Genomic DNA, 21,478 nt, shown 5'->3' on the forward strand with positions numbered 1-21,478 from the left:
AATCCTTTCAGTTATTTTTTTTTAAATACTGGTATGTATAAATATTAGCAGAAGCAGAATTCTGCTAATAAAATTAGCACTCACAAAATAAGCAGAAGCAGCTGAAGGAGTCACAAATCAAAATATTATTTTCTTACCATTGGGGAAACTTTCTTGGCTTTCAAAATAATGCAGATCTTAAAAGTTACAAAAGAACAATAGAGAAAAGTGGGAACCAAAGGAAAATAAAAAATAACGTGGACTCTTGCCTGAAAACAGGTATATAAAAGGTCAATCAGGTGACAGGTTTACTTACATAGAATCTTGTGTTTATGTAAGTATTCAGAAAACATCACATGAGTAGGAAGTTTCACATTGCCCTCAGTATAACATGAAGGGGAAAAAACGGTTCCTGAAAGTTTCAAAAAGGGGAGTATTTCTATATATTTTGTAATATTTCTATAGCACGGAATAGTGTTGGCACAGTCATTTTGATCTTTATCATTAGGACAGTGACCCACATAGCTTAACAGTACACCCTTTTCTGTGCTAAACTTGACTCATATTTAGTAACAGAAGCAACACTGTTTTTTGAGAAAATATCAACTGTTACAATTGTCTTTAAAATGTCCTCACAAGTTATTTTCTTAGAGACATCAGTCTAAACAAATTTACATGTCTAAATTCAAAAACAAAAAGATTAATCTTAGAGAGAAATCTGCACCTACACATTTTCTTGCTAAATTAAATGTATTTTCTCTAAGATTTTGGATTCATTTTGGAATATGCAAAAGCTTTTCATAGCTAAGACCACAAAAAGGATGATCAGATAGCATTTTGATTTAAATTGCCATTTTTAATATCAGTCGTTTTATGTTGATTGTCTTAAAGCTTGTCCTAGTGTTTAGAAAATTGTAACTCACACCAGAAGTTTAGCCTCTCCAAACACCCCGAGCACAAATTCTCCTTTGATTGAATTACTGTTAAAAATGGTAAAGTTTGTCCAACTGTGAATCTCTAGTTGTCAAATCAATGCCAATCTATATCAAATGCCAATCTATATATATATTAAGGAGTCAACTTTTAGTCTGCTATAGAGACAAGATAAGTAAGGTAATCACGTACACGTGTCTAAGGTGGTTAGCCGTCTGCTAAACTTGCAGATTACTCGGTTCCACCCCTAGTCCGACCGAAGCCTTTTTCAGGGGTAGGGGTTGAGGGATGCGTTCTGTATACGCTCCCCAGAAATTCCGAACCATGTTCCTGCAACCTACGAAATCACCTAAACTTGGAAAGCAAACTTAGCTTGTTTTTGACAAAATGTTTTGGTTAAGGCCTCATTCCTGCCGAAGGGAAAGTTCTAAAACACTCAGATGATCGATCCAATCTACATCATTCAGCGAGCCGAGAGCGGCTTAAGAGGCGAGCGTACGCTGGGCGCCCCAAACGTTTCCGCAAACGTGAACTGGCCCTTTCTTCTGAGGGTAAAGAACTTGGGCACCAGGGCTCGACTGAGACAGAGCCGACTTATTCAACCCTCACTGTGCAAAGAACCGCGCTCTCGGACCCCTCTACGAACTTCCCCAGGTCTATTCGCGGTACCTCCACCCCGCCAACACTAGAAGAGTAGCGGAAGTACCAGCGAACCCGTCGCAAACCTGGTGTCCTGGGGGCCGCGCTTGCGCAGCAAGGCGCTGAGCTCGCGGCGAAGTCCGTTTCCTGGCTCTTGGAGGAAGTGGCGTTGCGTCATTTCCGACCTCCCTCTAGCTGCCATCTTGCGTCCCCGCGTGTGTGCGTTTATTCTCAGCTGGTCTGCCCAAGACCCCCTGAGCGCCAACCCTAGTCCCCCGCGCGGTCCCGTTTCCTCTCCAACAAGGTACAAAAAGGCTGTGGACGCCGGCGTGGGAGGAGGACGGGAACGGGGGCGGGAAGTGCCCGGAAGGAGCGAGACAGGGAGGGACAGGGCTGAGGAGAGGAAGGCGATGCGACGGACAGGCGCACCCACTCAGGCTGACTCTCGGGGTCGAGGTCGAGCCAGGGGCGGCTGCCCAGGGGGCGAGGCGACGCCGTCTCTTCCTCCACCTCGCGGCGGAACCCTAGGACAGGAGCCTCAGGTACCGCGAGGCTTGCGGAGAGTGGCCGGGCCGGGCAGGCCCTGGCTAGGCCGAGGCCGGGCCGGGGCCGGGGCTGGGGGTGGGGGGTGCTGACCAGGCGTGGGGTAGAGCCCCTTTTCCGGGCCTGTAAAGATGGGGGAGTTGTCGGGGGCGGGTGGGAAGGTGGGTGCTCTTTGGGCTCCCTCAAAACCGAAATGGGAGGTTTGCGGGGAGGATTTGGGATCCAGGCCTCGGCCTGTGTAGGACGCTTGTTCTGCTGGTGCCTTGGGAAATAACGAGCGTGGAATGCTGGAGTGAACTAGACCTTTCCTCGCTGAGGATTTCCTGTTTTTCTAGATGAAAGAAACTATCATGAACCAGGAGAAACTCGCCAAACTGCAGGCACAAGTGCGCATTGGTGGGAAAGTAAGTTTGGGGTTTTTTTTAAAGTTTCATGGTTCAGGTTTTTTCTTTCGCATTTCCAATCTCGATGGCTTCTCACTTTGTCAATAGAGGGCATTTCACAGCTATCACATTGGGGGTGAGAGGCAGGTTAAATGAGATATATTGTACTACATAGTGTATCAGTTAATCATGCAGGTTGTATACTCAAAAAAAACAGCAGTGAATCGAGATGAAAAGAGCACTTAAACTACAAATACTGCTTTTGTGTAAATATATCTTTCCAGTGTTAACAGGGTTCTAAGTAGAGCTAAAGTGTTTCCTAATGAAGTAAGAAAATGTGTCATTTCAGTTAGATCATCATTGTGGCCATTGTACCTCTGACTTGTTTTAGCCTAAATTGTATACAGTTGGTGCTTGCTGTTTTTTCTTTTTTTAATAGCTTTGCTAACTGAATTTAAGTTTCACGTCTGCTTTCAACTATTGTAGTTTAAGATTGTGGATAATTGTACTTAAAAGTTTGTGTCTCTTGTAAATTATGACCTTTCTGTAATGCTTTCTTAGCTAAATGCAGTCCAGTACAGTAGTTGTGTTTTCTAGGTTATTGGAGGATCTTTCTTATAGGTTCCTTTTGGAATTTAAGAGCTGTGACTGTGGATTTGAAAATAACTACCTAAGCTGATATTTTTCCATTTTGACTTTGCCATTAAAACTTATGGAATTAGAGTGATTCACTGGTGAGTTTTTAATGATCAGTTTATAGCTAATTGTGTTTTTCTGGTAGATACTGAGCCCCGTCAGGAGGATTCTTTTTTGAACTGAATTTTTTAGATTTTTCTCTAAGTAATTTACTTAAATCAAAAGTCTTCTCTAGACAGAGATCTACCTAGTTGTATTTTGCATTGTTAGCATATTCCTGATATTTAACAAGGTGTGGTATATAGCCTGTTGGAACAGAGCATGTCTTTACTTGTTAAAACTTGTAAGGTATTTACTTGTATAGTAAAAGCTTCCATATTACAAGTTTATTACCTATTAGTTTTTCTTAACTTTATGCATTTACCTTTAAGTAGAATCTACTGTGTAATAGCCAAAAGTAGCACGCAGACTTACATAAGTAGTACATCTGTTAATTACTGGACTTTGACAGCAGTGAATGTGCCCTCATCTTTTTTTTCTTTACTGAAACTAGTAGACTTGAAGATCTGCACCTACCTATTAACAACAGTAGATGTTAATTATTATAAGCTAGGTCTGGCCTTCAAGTGCCAGAAAAACTCATATTCTCTGTGGGTCTGTGTTTGAATGCTCATATACTGTTGTTTTTTAACCATCATCCCTTTTAGTACAGGTTTCAGAAGGAGTAATTTGAATAACGGTGCTTATGTGCCATTTTGTTGTTGTTGGTACTTTGATCACTAACTAGTCTTTGACTTGTGAGAGAAATCATTCTAGGGTAAAGGAAAATCAAGGGTTTATAGGATTCTTAATATAGGATTAAACTTTACTTGTTTACTAGTTAGTAGAGGAAGTATTTTTGCTGTCATTGTAATATGGAAACATTTTCTTCACCTTTTAAGAAACCTACTTTTGGGATGTAAAATTAGATGGGTTAGTTTTGCCTTAGCGAAAATGACAAATGTTAGGTACTTCTGGTGTTATAAAAGCTCTTTATTTTGGTATCTGATCAGAGCATTGATTGTGTCAGTAAAAATTGAACTCCGCATATGAGAAGTGTGTGAAGCCTATAGAAGGCGTGCTGGTTTTGTTTTTACAATCTTATGATAGTTTCTTAGACTGTCTGTTAGAGTATTCTCTGGAAACCAGATTGTCTACATGACCACTTCAAGGTGACTATTATTCTTAGATGTTTTTGGGGGGTTGGTAACCGGTCTTTTCTGTAGCTATTGCTATTTTCTTCAGTTAATCTATGATATTTTTAAGCCTTTACTATGCTGGATCCTGAGAATACTAATTTTAAAGCACAAAGTTTAAAGTAGCACCTGGGGCCAGCGCTGGCTGGCCTTACGGCTAATAGGGGAGATAAGCATCTTTTTTTTTTTAATCTTTTTTTATAGTGTAATATACATAGTGCAATGGAAGCATTTACAAAATAGAGAGATGGAATGATTTGGCTTGTTTGAGGGGTTAATTGAAGAGTTTAGGGAAAGCACAGCAGAGATAATGCCTTAAACAGGATTTTAAAGGATGATAGGAATTGGTATGGAGGTTGGAGGGACAGTGAGGTAAGTAGGTGGTGGTCTTCCCATGAAGAGCCTTATGTACAACATAAAGGGCTTAGCCTATATGAGAGTCTATAAGAGTGTTACTAAAGGTTTTAAGCAGCATGTGGGTGGTCCCATTTGCCTGGGAGTTTATAGGTTATTTTTGAGAATGGGATATTGGAGACTTGGCCTGTATGTACAAGAGACCACAAGTTTTCCGTTCATCAAGTTACTGAGTACCTTCAATGAGTCATACTATTTTAGATACTGGATTTTATAGCAGTAAACAGAATAGAAGTCCTCAAGGAGTTTATATTCTAGTGAGGGGAGACAGACAAAATATACTTATCTCTATTAGTAATAAGTGTTATAAGAGAAATAAACTTGGATAGGTGGAAACTGATGAGTATGTGAGTTGCTATTTTACATTGGATAGTTGGGAAAGGTCACTGTTGATACCGTGACGTAAGAGCAAAGATCCGTAGTGAGGGAGGAAGCCATGCAGTGCTAGGGGAGGAGAGGAACACTATGCAAAGGCTCCTGTTTGGCCATTTTAAGGACCAGCAAGGTTTATTTGGCTAAAGATGCGTACCTGTGTGTGATAGGAGATGTGGTCACGACCAGTATAGTAGCAGCCGGATAGATTATGGTTAAGATAAGAATTTCAGATTTTACTCTTGGGTGATAGAGAAGTCTATATACAGACATTTGATTGGGTTATATACACTACCTTGCCTGTGCATATTAATGGATGTTGATTTTTCTTTAATGTGAAAACAAAAGGTTTTGGACGTGGAGCTTCTAAATAAGACTTAATTTAGGTTGACACACACCACTTCTTTGATCACTTGAAAGCCGATAATGTAGGACTTTAAAATGATCATTCCTTTATGTCTGACAAAACTAGAATTTTAGAAATTATTAAGGATTTGTAGGTAATTCCTTTCCCTCTTTTGGCTTCCATCATTGCCTTAACCTGCCTACTCGCTGTGTAAGAGTTTGTGATCATGATTATTTTCTTAGAGCCAAAGATCAGAAAGGAATTAGAAACTGTTTCCATTTGAAAATGTCTGTTGTTACGGTATAAATGTGTGCTGTTTTCCTGCCTTTTCCCCTACTTTAGGGAACTGCTCGCAGAAAGAAGAAGGTGGTTCACAGAACAGCTACAGCAGATGATAAAAAACTTCAGTTCTCCTTAAAGAAGTTAGGGGTAAACAATATCTCTGGTATTGAAGAGGTAAATGTCAAATTTATTTCTTTATACAAGATTTGGCTGAAAAAAGCTTTAATGTTCATGCATTAAGTGATATTGTTTTTGACTCTACAGTACTCCCAGCAGAAAATTTTATATCCCTCTAAAATATGTTTCTATTCTGTTAGTATCAGGGTGTATGCTAAACCTGAAAGCCATTAGATTGCACTTTCCGTTCTACCTGTGCTTCACAATGAAATACTCGATTAGTTAGCCAGACTGCAGTTGCTGCTTAATAAATTATTTGGTTGTAAAGGGATTTTAGTGGGCGTGGCTAATTAAAAATTTTTTTCTTTATAGGTGAATATGTTCACAAACCAAGGAACAGTGATCCACTTTAACAACCCTAAAGTTCAAGCCTCTCTGGCAGCGAACACTTTCACCATCACAGGCCACGCTGAGACCAAGCAGCTGACAGAAATGCTACCCAGCATCTTAAACCAGCTTGGTGCAGACAGTCTGACTAGTTTAAGGAGACTGGCTGAAGCTCTGCCCAAACAATGTGAGTTTCCTAGTAGTGATTTTGCCCGGGGTTACTGATTGATTTATCAGTAGGTTTCTAAGATCTCGGGGTGCAAAGTGGATGTGAATATCTTTAAATTTGAAAATGCAGCCTATCCTCTAAAAAATGTTAATTTTTATACTGATTTTAAGTATTCTTAGTGTGTTCAATAATTTAGTATGCTGTGATTGTTATACTTGATTGTTTTCTACTAGCTTTCTTGCTTTGGGTAAAAGACTTAAAAATTTTTACCTTTATTTGCTAGAAATGATGAAAATGTTAATTTGGAGCTTTTATGATAACTGGCAGTTTAAAGTTGATTTAAGATATATTATAAATTATCAGATTTCTTCAGTTTTACCTATATAACTGATATTATCAATAATCTGTAAGACTCGGCCTGCCTCTATTCCAGTGTTTTCAATTACTGTAGGATAAGGATTTTGTTGAGGGCAGAAAATCATGTAGTTGAATAAGTGGACATCAGGGGTATAGCTACTTTATGCTGAGGCCCTCTGATTAAAATTTTGAAGAATGGGAACGTAGAAGCAAGACAGGCTTATTATATGGCCTGTTACTCATCCATGTTTTTCTAGGCATTCACTCATTCTGCTTCAATTTATTTTTTTGTCACATTGAGAGGCATAACAGTTTCTAGAAAAATCTTAGACTTTCAGAACTGAAGTAGGCATTTGAAGCAGTCCACTGAAAATCATATGAGGCTAGTACTGTGAAGTTTCAATTCTCAAGTGTAGTTCACTTTCTTGTGTAATAAAAGGATAGTAGATGCTTACCACTCAAAGACACTTAATTTTGGATCATTTTATTTTCATTTTAGTAAAGGTTTGTATCTCCCTTACGCCCTGCAAGATGTAATGAGTATTTGGAAAACAGCCTCTTCATTTGTCTCTCAAAATAAATCCTGTCATACTTTGGTATGTGGATTTACCCTGGGGGCTCCCTGTTCTCCTTCTACCTCAGAGCCTATGGTGGGCCAGAGGGATTGAAAGGATGGGTATGGAATTTGGTTTGTTGGCTGTACTAGTTCATTTGTAGATGTCAGAGTATTATGTTACTGCTAGTATTATAGATGAAATCCCAAATGTCACTGTTTTCATCCTGAATGGAAACCTTTCATCTGTTCCTCTTTTGGTTAATGTTTATCGAAGACTTAGACAAATGTGTAACATTTACATTTCCCTTTCACAGCTGTGGATGGAAAAGCACCACTTGCTACCGGAGAGGATGATGATGATGAAGTTCCAGGTAGGAACCCTCATTTGTGGTTAAACTAGAGAATCTTAGCAAGCGAGAATAAAGAATCTTTATACTATAGAAAAGACTACCTTGGGGGCAGGGGTATAGGGTAATGGGAGGGAAGGGAGACATGAACCTTGCTTAGAACGAGAAAAATAATGCAGTGTTATTTAACTGGTAGCTTTGTTTGTGAACTTGGCTTTTTTTCTGTTTGGGATCTTGAAAAGTTGGAGGGGATCTAACTTTAAATATTGAAATAAATAAGTGTGTATTTTGTGACCTAAATACAGTAACTGCTTGCAGATCACAAATGACCCTTGTTTTCTGCCATGAAATCCATAAATTTATAAGAAGGCATGGAAAAGTTATTCAAACATCTTTGGATATAACTGTTCTAAAATCAGCAGTAAAGCTCTTTTGGAGATCGTGAGGCCTTTTTCTATATTAGTTGCTACTGGATATTTGTTTTTCTTTGTGGTGAAATCCACTTAGCATAGATAGGAGACAGGTGTATTTAGGAATCTGGAAAACTTAAGAATTTTGTGTTTTGATATTATTTGGTTCTGCCCCCCACAGTGACTAATGTATTAGGTTGTCGGAAAAGTCATGACACATTTTTTGCAACGAAAACCAAAAAATACGTCGTGACTTTTCTGACAATCCAATATTATACTGCTTAAATTTAATTCTTGGAGTGGGATGGGAATGGGAGGGCATACGTATTCTTGAAGCACAGTATTTCTGTCATTGGCAAATTAATGACTTGCCCTTTTGGTAATATGCCAAAACATATACCTCAAATGGGTAGTGGTCTCAATGGAAATAAAAATAGTATTTAAATTTATATCCTTGTTTAACTAGGATATATTTTGAGAGCATTTCCCTATCTCTCAAGATCTGTTTTTAGATTTGGCTTTTTTTCTGAGTTTCTGCCTTTTTTTATAATCTTTTTCTAGATCTTGTGGAGAATTTTGATGAGGCTTCCAAGAATGAAGCAAAGTGAATTGAGTCAACTCCTGAAGAAAATAAAACTTGAAGAAGTTACTGGGAGCTGCTATTTTATATTATGACTGCTTTTTAAAATTTTGTTCATGGATCTGATGAAATCTCAATCTAATATTTTTAAGCCCAAGCCCCTTGGACACTGCAGCTCTTTTCAGTTTTTGCTTATACACAAATCATTCTTTGCAGCTAATTAAGGTGAAGAAGCTTGGGAATAAAGGTTGAAGCAAAGGTTAATAAAGTTCTTTGCCTAGTATACAGTTTTATTTTTTATTTCATTGACACTTATTTGTACACAGAAAGCAAAGTTGTTTGTAGAAAGCTAATCATGGTATGTAATGTGGCTGATAATCTTTGGAATTTGATTAAAGAGTTAACATGATAGTATAATGTAACAAAGGTGGTATAAAGTTCTCATGTTTGCAGACTTTTTTCTCCAGCAGCCCTCAGGGCTTCCCTGGTTTATGTGATGGGTATAATTATAAGATGAAAATAGATTATTCCTTAGTGGGTGAGCACAGGTTTTCTTTTTTCTCTTAATATTGTCTATATTGTAAGCATCTTACTGAGTGCCTTATGTATTATCACACTTAATTTTCTCATTTAGTCCTCAATCTGAAGTAGGAACTAGTAGCTCCATTTTGTACACGTAACCAGACGTTATTTCAAAAAAGTGAAAGTAGTTACATCTCTTAACTCCGTTCTATGTTGGATATTCTATAAGATACCTGAATAAAAAGGAATGTCACTTTGTCTTTTCCTGGAGTGGTAACACTAAATGAATAGGGCTACTTTTTTAGTTATGAGAATCCTAAACATAACGAAAAACTGCCACCATAATCAAGGTACTGAATAGTTTCCTCACCCTAGAAAGTTCCCCTGATAATAGGGCTGCTTTTAAAAATTGGTATTAGTTGAAGCAATTAAAAAATTTTTACAAATGGTAATTAAAACGTAATTTGCCTCAAAGCCGGTTGAGGAAGAAAATTGTCTTAGTTTCTACTTCAATAAGAATTCATTTTAAATTTCCACACCAACTTGTAAGTACCTTGTGAAGGTACTGGACAGATATATCTAAAAGTCAGTATTCGTTAACTACCAAAAGTGAAATGTGTAACCGGTATTCGCACATCTTAACATTGTATTATTTTCTTTAAAGGATGTGTATCAGGTCTGTTAAAAGTACAACTCTACAGTAACAAGGACTCCAAAGCCTCAGTGATGTACAAAATTACAAAACAAGTACATGTTTCCAGACTTGTGGGCTAGGTTGGTCTCTGCTATTCATGTCACTCCAGGTCCCAGACTGATGGGGCAACCTGTCTGGGGTACTCAGCTTCCTGGCTGAGTGAGAACATGGTAGGTCATATCCTGGCTCTTAAAGCTGTTACAAATGTCACTTGTATGCGACTGACCAAAGCAAATGGAATGGGTGAAGTGGAAGGCGGAGGATTGGGAAGGTCAAATGGGTCCTGAAGATTGACACTCTGATAAGCTCCTGGGAGATGCTGATGCACTGGGTCCACTGGCCATGAGTAACGAGAGGTTTTCTTCATCTGAACCAAGTGGAGTGACAGTGACAGGCTTACATGAGAATGTGAAGAATGCCACTGAAGATCCAATTGTTGGCCCTGGATCTATATAGATAAGGGCAATACATTTTTAGACTAGGCCTACCAGGGCAACTTGCTCCTTGTAGCAGATGCTGGCTAAGGTTAATACTATTGTGCACCTGTACCCCACACTTTTCTTCCCCAACAGCCTCTAAACATGTTATTCCTTTGGTACGTTAAAATGAATTGGGTGTGTGTTGGCTACAGATTAAGAGGTTTTTCTTGTAATATATTCAATAGGGTTATGCTACAGTCACAAATTACTAAAAATGGTAATTGCTACATAGATTTATTAGTCACAATGTGGTTTGCCTGTGACTTGGGAAGACTTTCCTCCAGAAGCAGCCTCTAACTGGGACATTGGCAGCCTCAGGACAGGGAAAGATGGCAAACAACCAGCTGGCTCTTCAGAGTTATGTTGGGAAGTGATGCACATCATTAATAACCAATTTCATCAGCCAGAGCAAGTCACATACATGGCCAAGTCATGCCGTGAGGCTTGGGGAACTGTAATCCCCCAGAGCAGGAGAGCAGGTATTTTTTTACAATTTATACAACCTGCCCACACTTCTGTGACTTACATGTTAAGCACTGTACCACTTGTTTTATATCATCTCACTGATTATCATGACAATCGCCCCTGCCCCCTCAAGAGCCACATTGTACAGATAAGGAAACCACCTGCTCATGTGAGGTCACACCGCCCCTTAAGTGGTAGGATGAGATTCCCATTCAGATCTGCTCTTGACTTCAAGACCTAAATGGAAAGAATTTTAGGCCCTGGCAGGCTAGAGGGGCAGATGATTCTGATCTGGTTGAATTTTGGGCTGTTTTCAATAATGGCTGGCTGTTGTCCACTACTTTTAAGACTAGCCCTGGGCCAAACTAGCTTTCAGCTGGATCTGAAGCAGGGCTATGCTAATGAAGAGAGAGATTGATTTTGATCCGAGAACTTTTAGGATTAATGCCCTTTATTTGTTGAAATAAACTAGAATACAAGTGTCATTCTCATAATCCTGTGCACACAGGGTAGGAAGCTACATTCTAAAATTTAGAAACAAGTTTGGAAATGGGCTGAAGGTCACTGAAGATTGGGCCTGATGTCTACTAATCAATTTTTTCTCTATTACATAACACTGGATTTTTGTTTCAGTAGATTAACCCCTTTCCCCCAAAAGATACATATGTCAATTTTTTTTTTTTTGGCGAGAAGGGTTTTTAGGTTTTCCAAAACTGTAATTGGTAAAGTCGTCTATTCGCATAAGTTTTCATCACTCCAATCAGCACAGTCTTGAATGCCATTTTTGCAGCGAGTTCTGGGAATGCAGTCACAGTCGGCAAAGAAAACAGTATCACATCTCCAGCCTGAACACTTTGGGCACTGTAAAACTAGACAATTTTATTTATTTTTAAAAGCATAACTGTTAAAATGTTAAGGTGGACTGGAAAAGATGCTATTGGAAATGAAATAGCCCTTTGGATCTTAAAAAATCAGTGAAAACTGTCCAAGGGGAAAATTGCAGATGTTAAGATTCTACACATTTGGGTGAAAAGAATTTGTGCTTTGAAAAGCCAAGAAGAGTACTACCTCTCTCCCTCAGCTTGCAAATAAACATACTGACATGGTACATAAACAAGGAAGGGTCCATATGATCTTGTATATGTTCAGTCAGCAGAGAAAAGAATCAGTATTTGCTAATTTGCAGTTAGCAAGAAGACAAAGACCTGTTTACACTTGCAGCCTTGTGTTGTCAACACATTGTTAGGTAACATGCAACGCATAGGAAGCATTTCTGTTTCTACCCTCCATGATGACCAGCAAAAGGCAGGAAATGATCTATTGAGCGTATTATACTTCTGATGAATCTTTTACATACTGAGTAGGGTCATGAGTTATTGGAACTGTTATCCGCTGCCATGGTTTTGGAATAATCTAGCCTAGCCAGATTGCAGAGTGATCAAGGGTGCTGCACAGTGTTAAACCCCCACAGAGAATACTGTGGGAGACAGAAAGGAGAGTGGGGGAGGAGAAGCAAAGAAATATCAATGGCTAAATAAACAAAAATCCTTTGAAAGCCAAAGCAGTCAACAGACTTTTCTTTGATCTTTACCAAAATTTCCAAAGAAATCCAAAAGGAATTTGATAGCAGACAAGAGTTGTCCATCAAGGTTAGTATTTCCCTTATTAATCTTTGCAGATCTGGCTTTCTTTGCTTTTAAGCTAGAGAACTCACCTACTTTAAATATGCAAACTACGGGAAATGATGGAATTGCTTAACAGTGAATGTTAATATCCTTAGGTAGTCTTCTAAGTATGGGTTAATTTATGTAACAACCCATTAAAACACCAATTACATATTTTCATTTTTACCTGATTCATCTGAACAATCGCCACAGTCGTTTCTTGTGTCACACACCTTGTCCACATATGTCCAAGTCTTCTGGTTGGGACACTTGAATATCAAGTTTTGTGGGAGACTGCTGGGCATTTGGCCTATATTAGACAAAGACATTATTTCTAATAGAAATCATTCATGCATGATAATGTTTTAATTATACTTCTGAATTTTAGTTATTAGTGGCTGGTGATGATTCTTTCATGTTGATTATTGTCCACCTCACCACAGTAGATAGCGGATTCGTCTTCACCGTGACTGCAGTCCAACTTGCCATTACAAAGCAGGGACGGTGGCAAGCAAGTTGTGAGGTCCTCACACAAGAAGCCAAGTTGCTGTGAAGCTGTTTTACATCGTCGATATGGCAAATCTGTAAGACAAGTACTGGATTTGGATGTATGCACCTATGACCATGAACATCAAGCCTTAATACTATAATAACCTGCGCATAACAATCTGCTTCCTCCTTCCCCCTTCTGCTTCTTTCCATTGTTCTTTTTCCCATTATTTTTCTTTCTTTTTGTCCCCCATTCTCCCAAACTCTCTAAGCCTACTTAGCTTGCATTTCTTGCAATACCTAACTGGCATTTGGGCAAAAAATTGTGCACTCACACCTGCCTGAGAAAGATTCAAAGGTGCCTGGGAGGAGAAGGCAAGAAGCCTGGGCGGGCTCTGGTTTGAGCTCTGCCACGGGTTGGTTCCAGGTAGCCCCCTCCACTATTTTCTTAGCTAGAAATGCTAACACAGATAACTTGCTACACAAACCTCTAGGGGACGCTGTGAGTTAAACAGATCATCGTTTAAATGTAATGCACCTACTCCAAAATGAGGGGGAGTTTGTCAAAACAATGTGATGCTGTTTTTAAAAATGTTTCAGTGCTATAAAAATTTGATGGACATTAAGATGTAAATAGCAGATTGGTAACGCTTATATCTCAAACATATTTACACCTAAAATAATATATCCAGAAAACTCTGGTTTGGTGTGTGGAGTGGTAAACAGGCTGAGAATATTTTAGATACCTGGCTTAGAGTTGGTGAGAGTTTGGTGAAGGTGCATTTTGCATCTTGAAAGTTTTGTAGCTGGGACCAGGTTGATAATTAAGAGGCAGATGACACCACAGTTTGTATCCTGTAATCCATGAGATGCTTGGCATTGTGATTGTGGCTGATGTTGCTCATGTTAATAACAGTATTTAACACCCCACCCAACCTAATTTCATACTGAATTATATGCTCTTCTGTATTGTTCACCACTGTTTCCCTCGTCTCCCTAATTACAACAGAAAGTCCTTGAAGGTAGAAACTATGTCCTGTGTAGGCTTCAGAGTGGGTTGGGACCCTGGCTTGCCGATTACCAGCTATATGATCTTCGACGAGTCACCTAACCTCCCTGAGTCTCTGCTCATAGTGATGATAACAACAGCAGCCTCGTAAGACTGTTGAAAAGTATGAAATAAAGATGAGATGGGTGAAACGTCTAGAACATAGTATGTGCCAATCACCCATTATCAGAAGACTCACCTGCTTTGCAAAACGATAGGGGATAAATATAGTCTTGTTGGTTGAGTGAATTATTGACAGGTCTGTCAGCTGGGGGTGGGGGTGGGGAGGACACACACATACTTGCAGGTTTTCCAGGTATCCCAAAGGTAATTGCAAGACTGATCACAGCAGCCAGAACTCCAAGCACAAGGAATGCCATGCAGGAAAACCAGAGGCACCGCCTGGTGGGAAGCCAGCATTGCTCTATCACAGCAAAACACACAAGACGAAGGAGAATAAGCCTTCTTCTCAGGGCAGAGGCTCGTGTTGGGGCTACTGGGGTAACTAGCTAGATGTCCGTGGTTATCTCCGTGAAAGGCAAGAGCCCAAATTACAGGACTTGAAACATGTGCTGTGAGTTACAGTGGTGCTTTTCCTGCCTAGAGTTTTCTAATTCGATCTTCAGGGCAACCAGCCTTATGATGAATGAGTGTTGCTCCCCCAGTTATGAAAATGAAGCTTTAAAATGAAGAAACGGAGCTAGTGCAGTGACATGACTTCTGAGGTTTACACGGGTGTAAGTGGAACTCTCTCACCTCAAACCCAGGTTTTCTGGTTCCATGTCCAAGGCTATGTCTGCTATGTCAGTGTTGCCTCAAACCTGGTTTTCAGGCTGCTTACATCAGAATCACTGAAGGAAATGCAGATTCCTGGGCCCCACCCTAGAGCTACAGAATCAGAATCTCTAGGGGTTGGGGTAGGGGATCTGCGTGTTTTTTGAGCACTTCAGGTCATTCTTATACACACCAACGTTTGAGAACTACAGCCCTATACCAAAGATGAAACGCAGACCCTGGCCTTGGGTTCCAACCAAACTTCCCAAAAGACATTGATTGGTGGTTTCTGGAGTCAGCAGTCCTCAAAGAGCAGGAGAGAGGAGCTGCTTCTCTCTAGAGTAGCTTGGCACCCTGGGAACTTGCCTGACTGGTTTTATTGGCACAGTGTGGAGAGAAAAACAGACTGCGCAGTGTGCGCCTGGTCATTTTGTCAGCACTACCTTTTGCAAACAGTGAGACTCACTTTTGATATTTCTGAGGTGACCCATTGGCTAGAGTTCTGAAATATCTCTGAACCTTTTCAGGAGCCTAAATTGCAGTTGTGGGATTTCCTGGGCCCCCACTGAAGAAGTTAGCATTCAAAACTACTTGTGGGTAAAGAGTGCCTTTTAATAAAAGAGAGACAGGATGGCATCTTTGCATGGGAATCGATCCTAGACTTGAAGGCTTTTATGCCTTCGGAACTACATGAAGTATGAAAATTAATTCTTTTATTTCTAACACCTAATACAGTTTCAGAATCAACAGCCCTGTCCTGTAGCTGTGAAATTCATGCTATTGGTGAAGAAACTTAGGCTTAAAGAATCTAAGTGTCACAGCCAGTAAGTGGAAGACACAGGGACTAGAACTCTATCAGACACTCCAAGTTTTTTTTTTTCACACCATAAAGCTTCCCTGAAGATTCTCTCTGCTGGATCACAAAACCCTTTGAGTCTTTGCTCCCTAAAACAGAGTCTCCCAGTCAATGTTAATTTGTCCTTACCACAGTAGCTACAGCCTTTAAAATGTTCTTAGTCTTTGATTTAAAAATCCCACATCAGGGACTCTACCTTATGCATATAATTAAATATTAAGAAGAAAGCTTTAAGAAGAAGATTTTTTACATAGCGTAATTCATATGGAAAATACTAAATGCTAATGCTAAAACACTATAGTCACTTTAAATTCTAAACTCCTGTTTATTAAAAGTGATCTGAAAAGTTACTCAGTTTTATATATGATGGGTTCTCCAACGTGTAAAACAATTATATAAAAACATTCAGTGTGGAAACAAAGGCTGGGGAGTTAGCAATGGCTGGCTGTGGATTTTGATTCATGTGTTTGCTCATCATTCATTCCTCAGCAAATATTTGTGGCACATCTGTCTGTATCAGGCAGTGGGCTAGGCTCTGAGGATACAATGGTGAGCAAGATAGATAGATACAGTCTGCCCTCGCTGAGCTTACAGTCTGGGAAACAATGTGATTTTTAGCAGAGGGGTTTACATCAGGATCACCAGGGGGTGATTTAAAAAATTAATTTCATGCTTCATTCTTGAAGACTGTGGTTCACTGAGTCAGGGATGGGATTGGGGCCTAACGAACTATTTTTTTCCAAATCTTCCATGGTGATTCTGAAACACAGCTAGGATGGTAGCTACTCTCCTAGAATAGAGGACGTCAAACTTTTATGATTGTGCATCCCTTCAGCAACAAAATAAATAAATGAAATGGAATTAGCATTTCCTCATGATATATGAATATTTATTTATAAATCTAGGCCTGTACCGGTCCACTAATACATTATGTATATTGTAAAACATTGTCCAAAATTGAAATTTAAGAAGGATGAAATCAAATATGCTATACCGAAATAAAAGTTCGCTCTTTTCCTCCCTAACCCCACTGGGTCCTCTTGTGTGCCCTGTGTGGGTCATTTGGAATTTACTCCTTTAGTCTAAAGGATAATGAGGCTGTGAATGGGAAACAAGAAAGAAAAATTCTGGGTTGTCGGAAAAGTCATGACATATTTTGTCTATGTTTTTCAAAGGTCATTTATTTACATAAAGAACAAAGATCAATCAATGATATATTGCCCGTTTTGTTCAATAACCTCTTGCCATCTTTCAGTGAGCTTCATAATTCCTTGTTCATAGAAGGACCTGTCTTTATTTGCGAAAAACTGAACAAGGTGCTGATTTACAGCCTCATCTGAATTGGACGTTAGAGACAAGTGGCAGTCTGATGGATGCAAGGTCAGGCGACTATGGTATTTGTGGCAACACATCCCATTGAAGCTCCAATAATTTTTGATGGGTGATCAAACTTGTGTGTGGTCTCGCGTTGTCACGATGGAACACAACACTTTACAATTAACAAGCTCTGGATGTTTCTGGATGATGGATTCATTCAAACTGTCCAATTGCCAACAGTATACATTCAAATTGATTGTTTGGTTCCTTGGTAGGAGCTCAAAAGACACGACACCTTTAAAATCCCACCACACTGAGAGCATAACCTTCTTCTGATGAATGTCTGCTTTTGATGTCGTTTGAGGCAAATCATCATGTTGGGACCAAGACTGTTTGCGCATCACATTGTTGTCAACAATCCACATGTCATCACCAGTTATAAGTCACTTAAAAAAGCATCGTTTTCTTCACGTTTAATGAGCATATTGCAGATGTTTATATGTGCTGTCAAATGAACTTCTTTGAGTTTATGCGGAACCCCAATATCAAGCTTGTTTTATGTATCCCAGCTTCTTCAGGTGGTTGTGAATGCTTGAATGATGGATGTTCAATGTTTCTGCAATCTCTCATGTCGTGTAACGTGGGTTTGACTTGATCAATGCCTTTATTTTGTCGTCATCAACCTTGGTGGGCCTCCCTGACAGAGGAGTGTCATTGATATCAAAATCACCAGCACAGAATTTCGTGAACCATCGTTGGCGCTGACGTTCTTGTAGAGCATTGTCCCCGTAAACTTTATGCAACTTTTCACAAGCTTGATGCGCGTTCTTCCCTTTATGGAAGTAAAACAGTAAAATATGGCAAAAATGCACAGTTTGGTCTTCCATCTTCAACTTGTAAAATCCCCAAAACTCAACCAAATCGCTCAATTTTTTTAAAAAAATGAAGCTAGAACTGTCAGCTGTCAAATGACATAGCAATAACATAGATGTGAATGACTGTAGTACTTCCAAAAATGAACTAGTGCCATCTGTTGCGAACATGCATCATGACTTTTCCGACAACCCAATATTTTAAGAAGTGATTGCTTATTTAGTACCACACAGCTCTTAAGGGTATTCAAAAGGCTAAGGCAAATACTAATGGTTAAAACAGAACTAGACATTAAAATAGACCAGTGACATTAAAATGGAATTAGAAAAACAAAGCATGTCTTTATTACCTCACTGGCTAATGTGTAATTGGAAATCCACTGCAGGTCAGCGGACATAAGGAAACTTTATGGGGTCTCTGGGCCTTAAAATCCGTCTTAACTAAGCCATAACAACCAAGAATGGGATTGAAAGATGACTGTTGGGGCTTACACAAGGCTTGGAGGCCTGAGGGTCTGCAGCGGCTCAGGGCCAGCAGGGGCGGCGGTATTTTGAGGAGGGGCTGGGGCTGGAATGTTGAGCAGAGGTGCTCAGAAGCCTTGGGGCGGCTCATTTCCTCACTTGCGGCCGAGACCCCATTTCATGCAAGGCCGATTTATGTCCTGAAGAGGGCAGCAGAGAGCAATGAATGAGCCCTAAATTCCTCTTAGGATCCTTTCAGCCTGCTAACCAATAACTACCACCCTTATTGGCTCAGGAGTGGCATGAACAGGAAGAGCTGGAAGGGCCGGGAAATAGCCATGCCGTTGAGGGATGACTGGCCAGGTCATTGTGAAGCTTTTGGAGGTAAATCTGCAGCCACTTGCCCCTGCCATTGTGATTGCGTTTCCCATTTGTCATCAGTAGGAAGGTTTTTATGCACCTTCAAATACACTGTCTCATTCACTTTCAGAGTGAGACTGTGAGGTAAACAGGATTTGTAGGATGGTTTTATAGATGAGGAAACAGATGTCCATATGAACACTTGCCCAACCTTCCCTAGGTAGTTAGTGACAGATATTCACTGGACGTAGACCCAAGTGTCCCGAAAGCAAGTAGAGTTTACATTTTCCCAGCTGAACCCACCTTTTCTCAGAGTTCTTGGACAATTTCTAAAGGATCTGCAAATTCTCTACGAAAATCTAAGTTTGGGGTTTCATTGTGATGATAATCTTTAACAGTTTTTTTTTTTTTTTAGCTGAGTCATCCTGCCACCTGTTGGCAGCTCAGCGGCAGCTCAGCTCGGGCCCATGTGGGAATCAAACCTGCGACCCTGTTGCTCAGAGCTTGCACTTTTGAGCGAGCTCTTAACCAACTGAGCCACTCGGCCGGCCCTGTAACAGTTTTTATAAGCACATCCTGAATCATCTGGATGACCTCAACTGAATCGTGGTGTATGTATCATAAGAATCGTTGTGTTCATCCTTCAATTTGTGTTTGAATTTGAGTTTACACCAAGTGAAATCCAGGTGACTTCATGGCGTCCTCTATCACTAGGAGATTTTGCAGCAAGCTGAACATAGAAATGTGGTGGGAGAAGTGAGTCATCTCAAGACATACAAAATACAGGCATGTCAGACTACAAAATAACTTGCCCCATCACATCTATGTTTACGTTTCCAGTAGATGTGCAGTGTGGTCTCAGGCTTTGAGAATATCAACTTTTAACCGTTCAAATGAATAGTAATTGTAGTAGTGACTATGCTTGAAAGAAGGATTCTGTTCTGGGGTGCAACAATAATTGCATTAGCTGCTCACTGAGTGCAGACTAACATCTTCAGATAAAAGAGAGAACTTGACGGAATTATCAAGTGGCATCTATCTGTCTTGTTCACTTACAGAGTGTTGGTTGGGTGAAAGGTTTTTGCTTCTTCTAAACTCCACACCGAGGCTGGGAGGTATTAACATTCCCATTTTGTACGTGAACAGGTGTTCTAGGAAATTCTATTTTCAAATTCATAATATAGGAACAGAAAAAATATATGACCAGATCTGAGTTAACATTTTTCTACCATTAACCTCAAATTGGCAATTTAGCTTCCGCAAGACAATACCGTTCACTTACCCATCACATTAAATTAATAGCATAAATTTGAATTTTATTACCTTTATGGTATTTGATCATAATTTTGTTCTGCAATTATATAAATAGTAATCTATAAACTTGGAGTTTATACATTGTTTTGTGGTTGTACATAAATGAAATGACATTATAGTAAAAATCAAAATGATAATAACAGAGAAAATTGGGGGCTTGCAATAATTTTCCAAGAATGTGAAGTGGTTCACTCAGTATTTGGGTTATGGGAACCCACGCCAGAGGAAGCTGTCCTCTCTGTTTTTGGCATTCTTGCTGTATCCTCCTCCCACTCCAGGACGGCTCATCTCTGAGAGCTGCTTATAAATTCCTTTTCCTCCTCTTTTGCTCTATCAGCCCCAAATCTTCTCTTACTGTAACTCCACACTTAGCTCCTGGGCCCATCAGGGGACTCTCCTTCTTGGGAAAAGTCTTGAGACCTTAATCTACTCCAAAAACTTTATTTTATAAATGAAGAAACTGGACCCTAGATGGATAGAGTGACCTTGGTGTGTTGATTTCCTGGGGTTACTGACTTCCCTGTGCCATTTTCTGACTAAAGACCACTGGTCCAAGTGGTGAAAGGAGAGAGAAGGCTTGTGGCTTATATGTGGGGAAGCTTCGTTCCTCAGCCTGCTGTCTGTGGTGAGATAGTCTGTTCCCAGAAATGCACCATTGATTTGAATACTCAAATGGCTACAAATATTAAAAGGTAATCCAAACCATCAAATTGTTGGCTCCAACTTCAGCAAAGAGGGATAAACAAAATCTTTCTAAACTGGAAAATGGTTCAGGATTATTTTTCTTTGCTTTTCCAACTCATCAAAGATAAGCTTTCAACACCAGAATGTTTTATTAAAATTTTTCTGATAGGCTTCATTGTTTTGTTAATCAAGCTTTACACAAGTGTAGCATCTTTGTATCTGTACTGCTAATTGGCTTCTTTCAAACCAAGTTGACATTTTAGTTGTTTATGAACCGCCTATTTTTTTTTTCCTTTTCATGAACTAGGTCATATATTACTAGCTTCTTTGAAGATTGGCTGCCTTTTTAGGGACATTTTTATCATTACTGACTTGTGCTTATAAAATATGCAGTGAGGACAGATGGACAGAAGGCTGGAGTAGAGAAGGAAATAATTCTATCCTTAGTGCAAAGTATGTACTTGCAATTTTCTATGTATGCCACAAACTATAAAAGGTCACACAATAATGCTGTGAGCTATTTAAGGTAACACAACTGATGTGTGTCTGGTTTCAGTTTATCAATAGTGATGCTATCACCTAGGAATGCTTAGGGGCATCCACCTGGCCTGGTAATACTGTGGAGCCCCCACAGACATTTCCCCAACTGATGTTGTGGTTGGACCTACCCTTGTGGTTCTTATGATTGCAACATGTGCCTCAGCAACAACCATCACAAGTAAGTCCTGAAGGGTACATGACACCACACAACGAGGCCGAGAGAGAGAGAGAGAGAGAGAGAGAGAGAGAGAGA

The 21,478-nt window shown here is 39.8% G+C and overlaps 2 protein-coding genes across 5 annotated transcripts in view; one reads left to right on the forward strand and one right to left on the reverse strand.

Annotated features, from left to right (window-relative positions):
• The first annotated feature begins 1,722 nt into the window (after positions 1-1,722).
• BTF3 (basic transcription factor 3) lies at positions 1,723-9,227 on the forward strand. 2 transcript variants are annotated; one of them, XM_019665091.1, is made up of 6 exons: positions 1,723-2,093; positions 2,430-2,498; positions 5,823-5,936; positions 6,252-6,453; positions 7,663-7,719; positions 8,667-9,227. In XM_019665091.1, exons 1-6 carry the CDS (start codon positions 1,962-1,964, stop codon positions 8,711-8,713), a joined length of 621 nt encoding a protein of 206 aa, XP_019520636.1. In that variant the 5' UTR covers positions 1,723-1,961; the 3' UTR covers positions 8,714-9,227. The 2 variants fall into 2 exon arrangements, with proteins under 2 accessions (XP_019520636.1, XP_019520637.1); XM_019665092.1 differs by having other exon boundaries at positions 1,724-1,855.
• Positions 9,228-10,749: 1,522 nt separating this feature from the next.
• LOC109394710 (low-density lipoprotein receptor class A domain-containing protein 1-like) overlaps positions 10,750-21,478 on the reverse strand; it is a 21,727-nt gene continuing 10,998 nt past the window's right edge. Inside the window, exons 4-7 of one of the 3 annotated variants that reach the window (XM_019665060.1) lie at positions 14,348-14,470; positions 12,948-13,091; positions 12,697-12,819; positions 10,750-11,641 (exon numbers count right to left, since the gene is read on the reverse strand). In XM_019665060.1, coding sequence (XP_019520605.1) covers positions 11,544-11,641; positions 12,697-12,819; positions 12,948-13,091; positions 14,348-14,470 — 488 coding nt within the window. In that variant the 3' untranslated portion in view covers positions 10,750-11,543. Of the gene's footprint in view, positions 11,715-12,696; positions 12,820-12,947; positions 13,092-14,347; positions 14,471-21,478 lie in introns of all 3 variants that reach the window. The other 2 variants (XM_019665059.1, XM_019665062.1) reach the window with 2 other exon arrangements.

This window comes from Hipposideros armiger, unplaced genomic scaffold (genome assembly GCF_001890085.2).
Source record: "Hipposideros armiger isolate ML-2016 unplaced genomic scaffold, ASM189008v1 scaffold_432, whole genome shotgun sequence".
Taxonomy (NCBI): domain Eukaryota; kingdom Metazoa; phylum Chordata; class Mammalia; order Chiroptera; family Hipposideridae; genus Hipposideros; species Hipposideros armiger.

Coding starts and splice junctions, on each gene's coding strand:
- BTF3 (XM_019665091.1), top strand. CDS start 1,962: ATGCGACGGACAGGCGCACCCACTCAGGCTGACTCTCGGGGTCGAGGT. Junction 2,094..2,429: donor CCCTAGGACAGGAGCCTCAG/GTACCGCGAGGC, acceptor CTGTTTTTCTAG/ATGAAAGAAACTATCATGAA. Junction 6,454..7,662: donor TGAAGCTCTGCCCAAACAAT/GTGAGTTTCCTA, acceptor TCCCTTTCACAG/CTGTGGATGGAAAAGCACCA.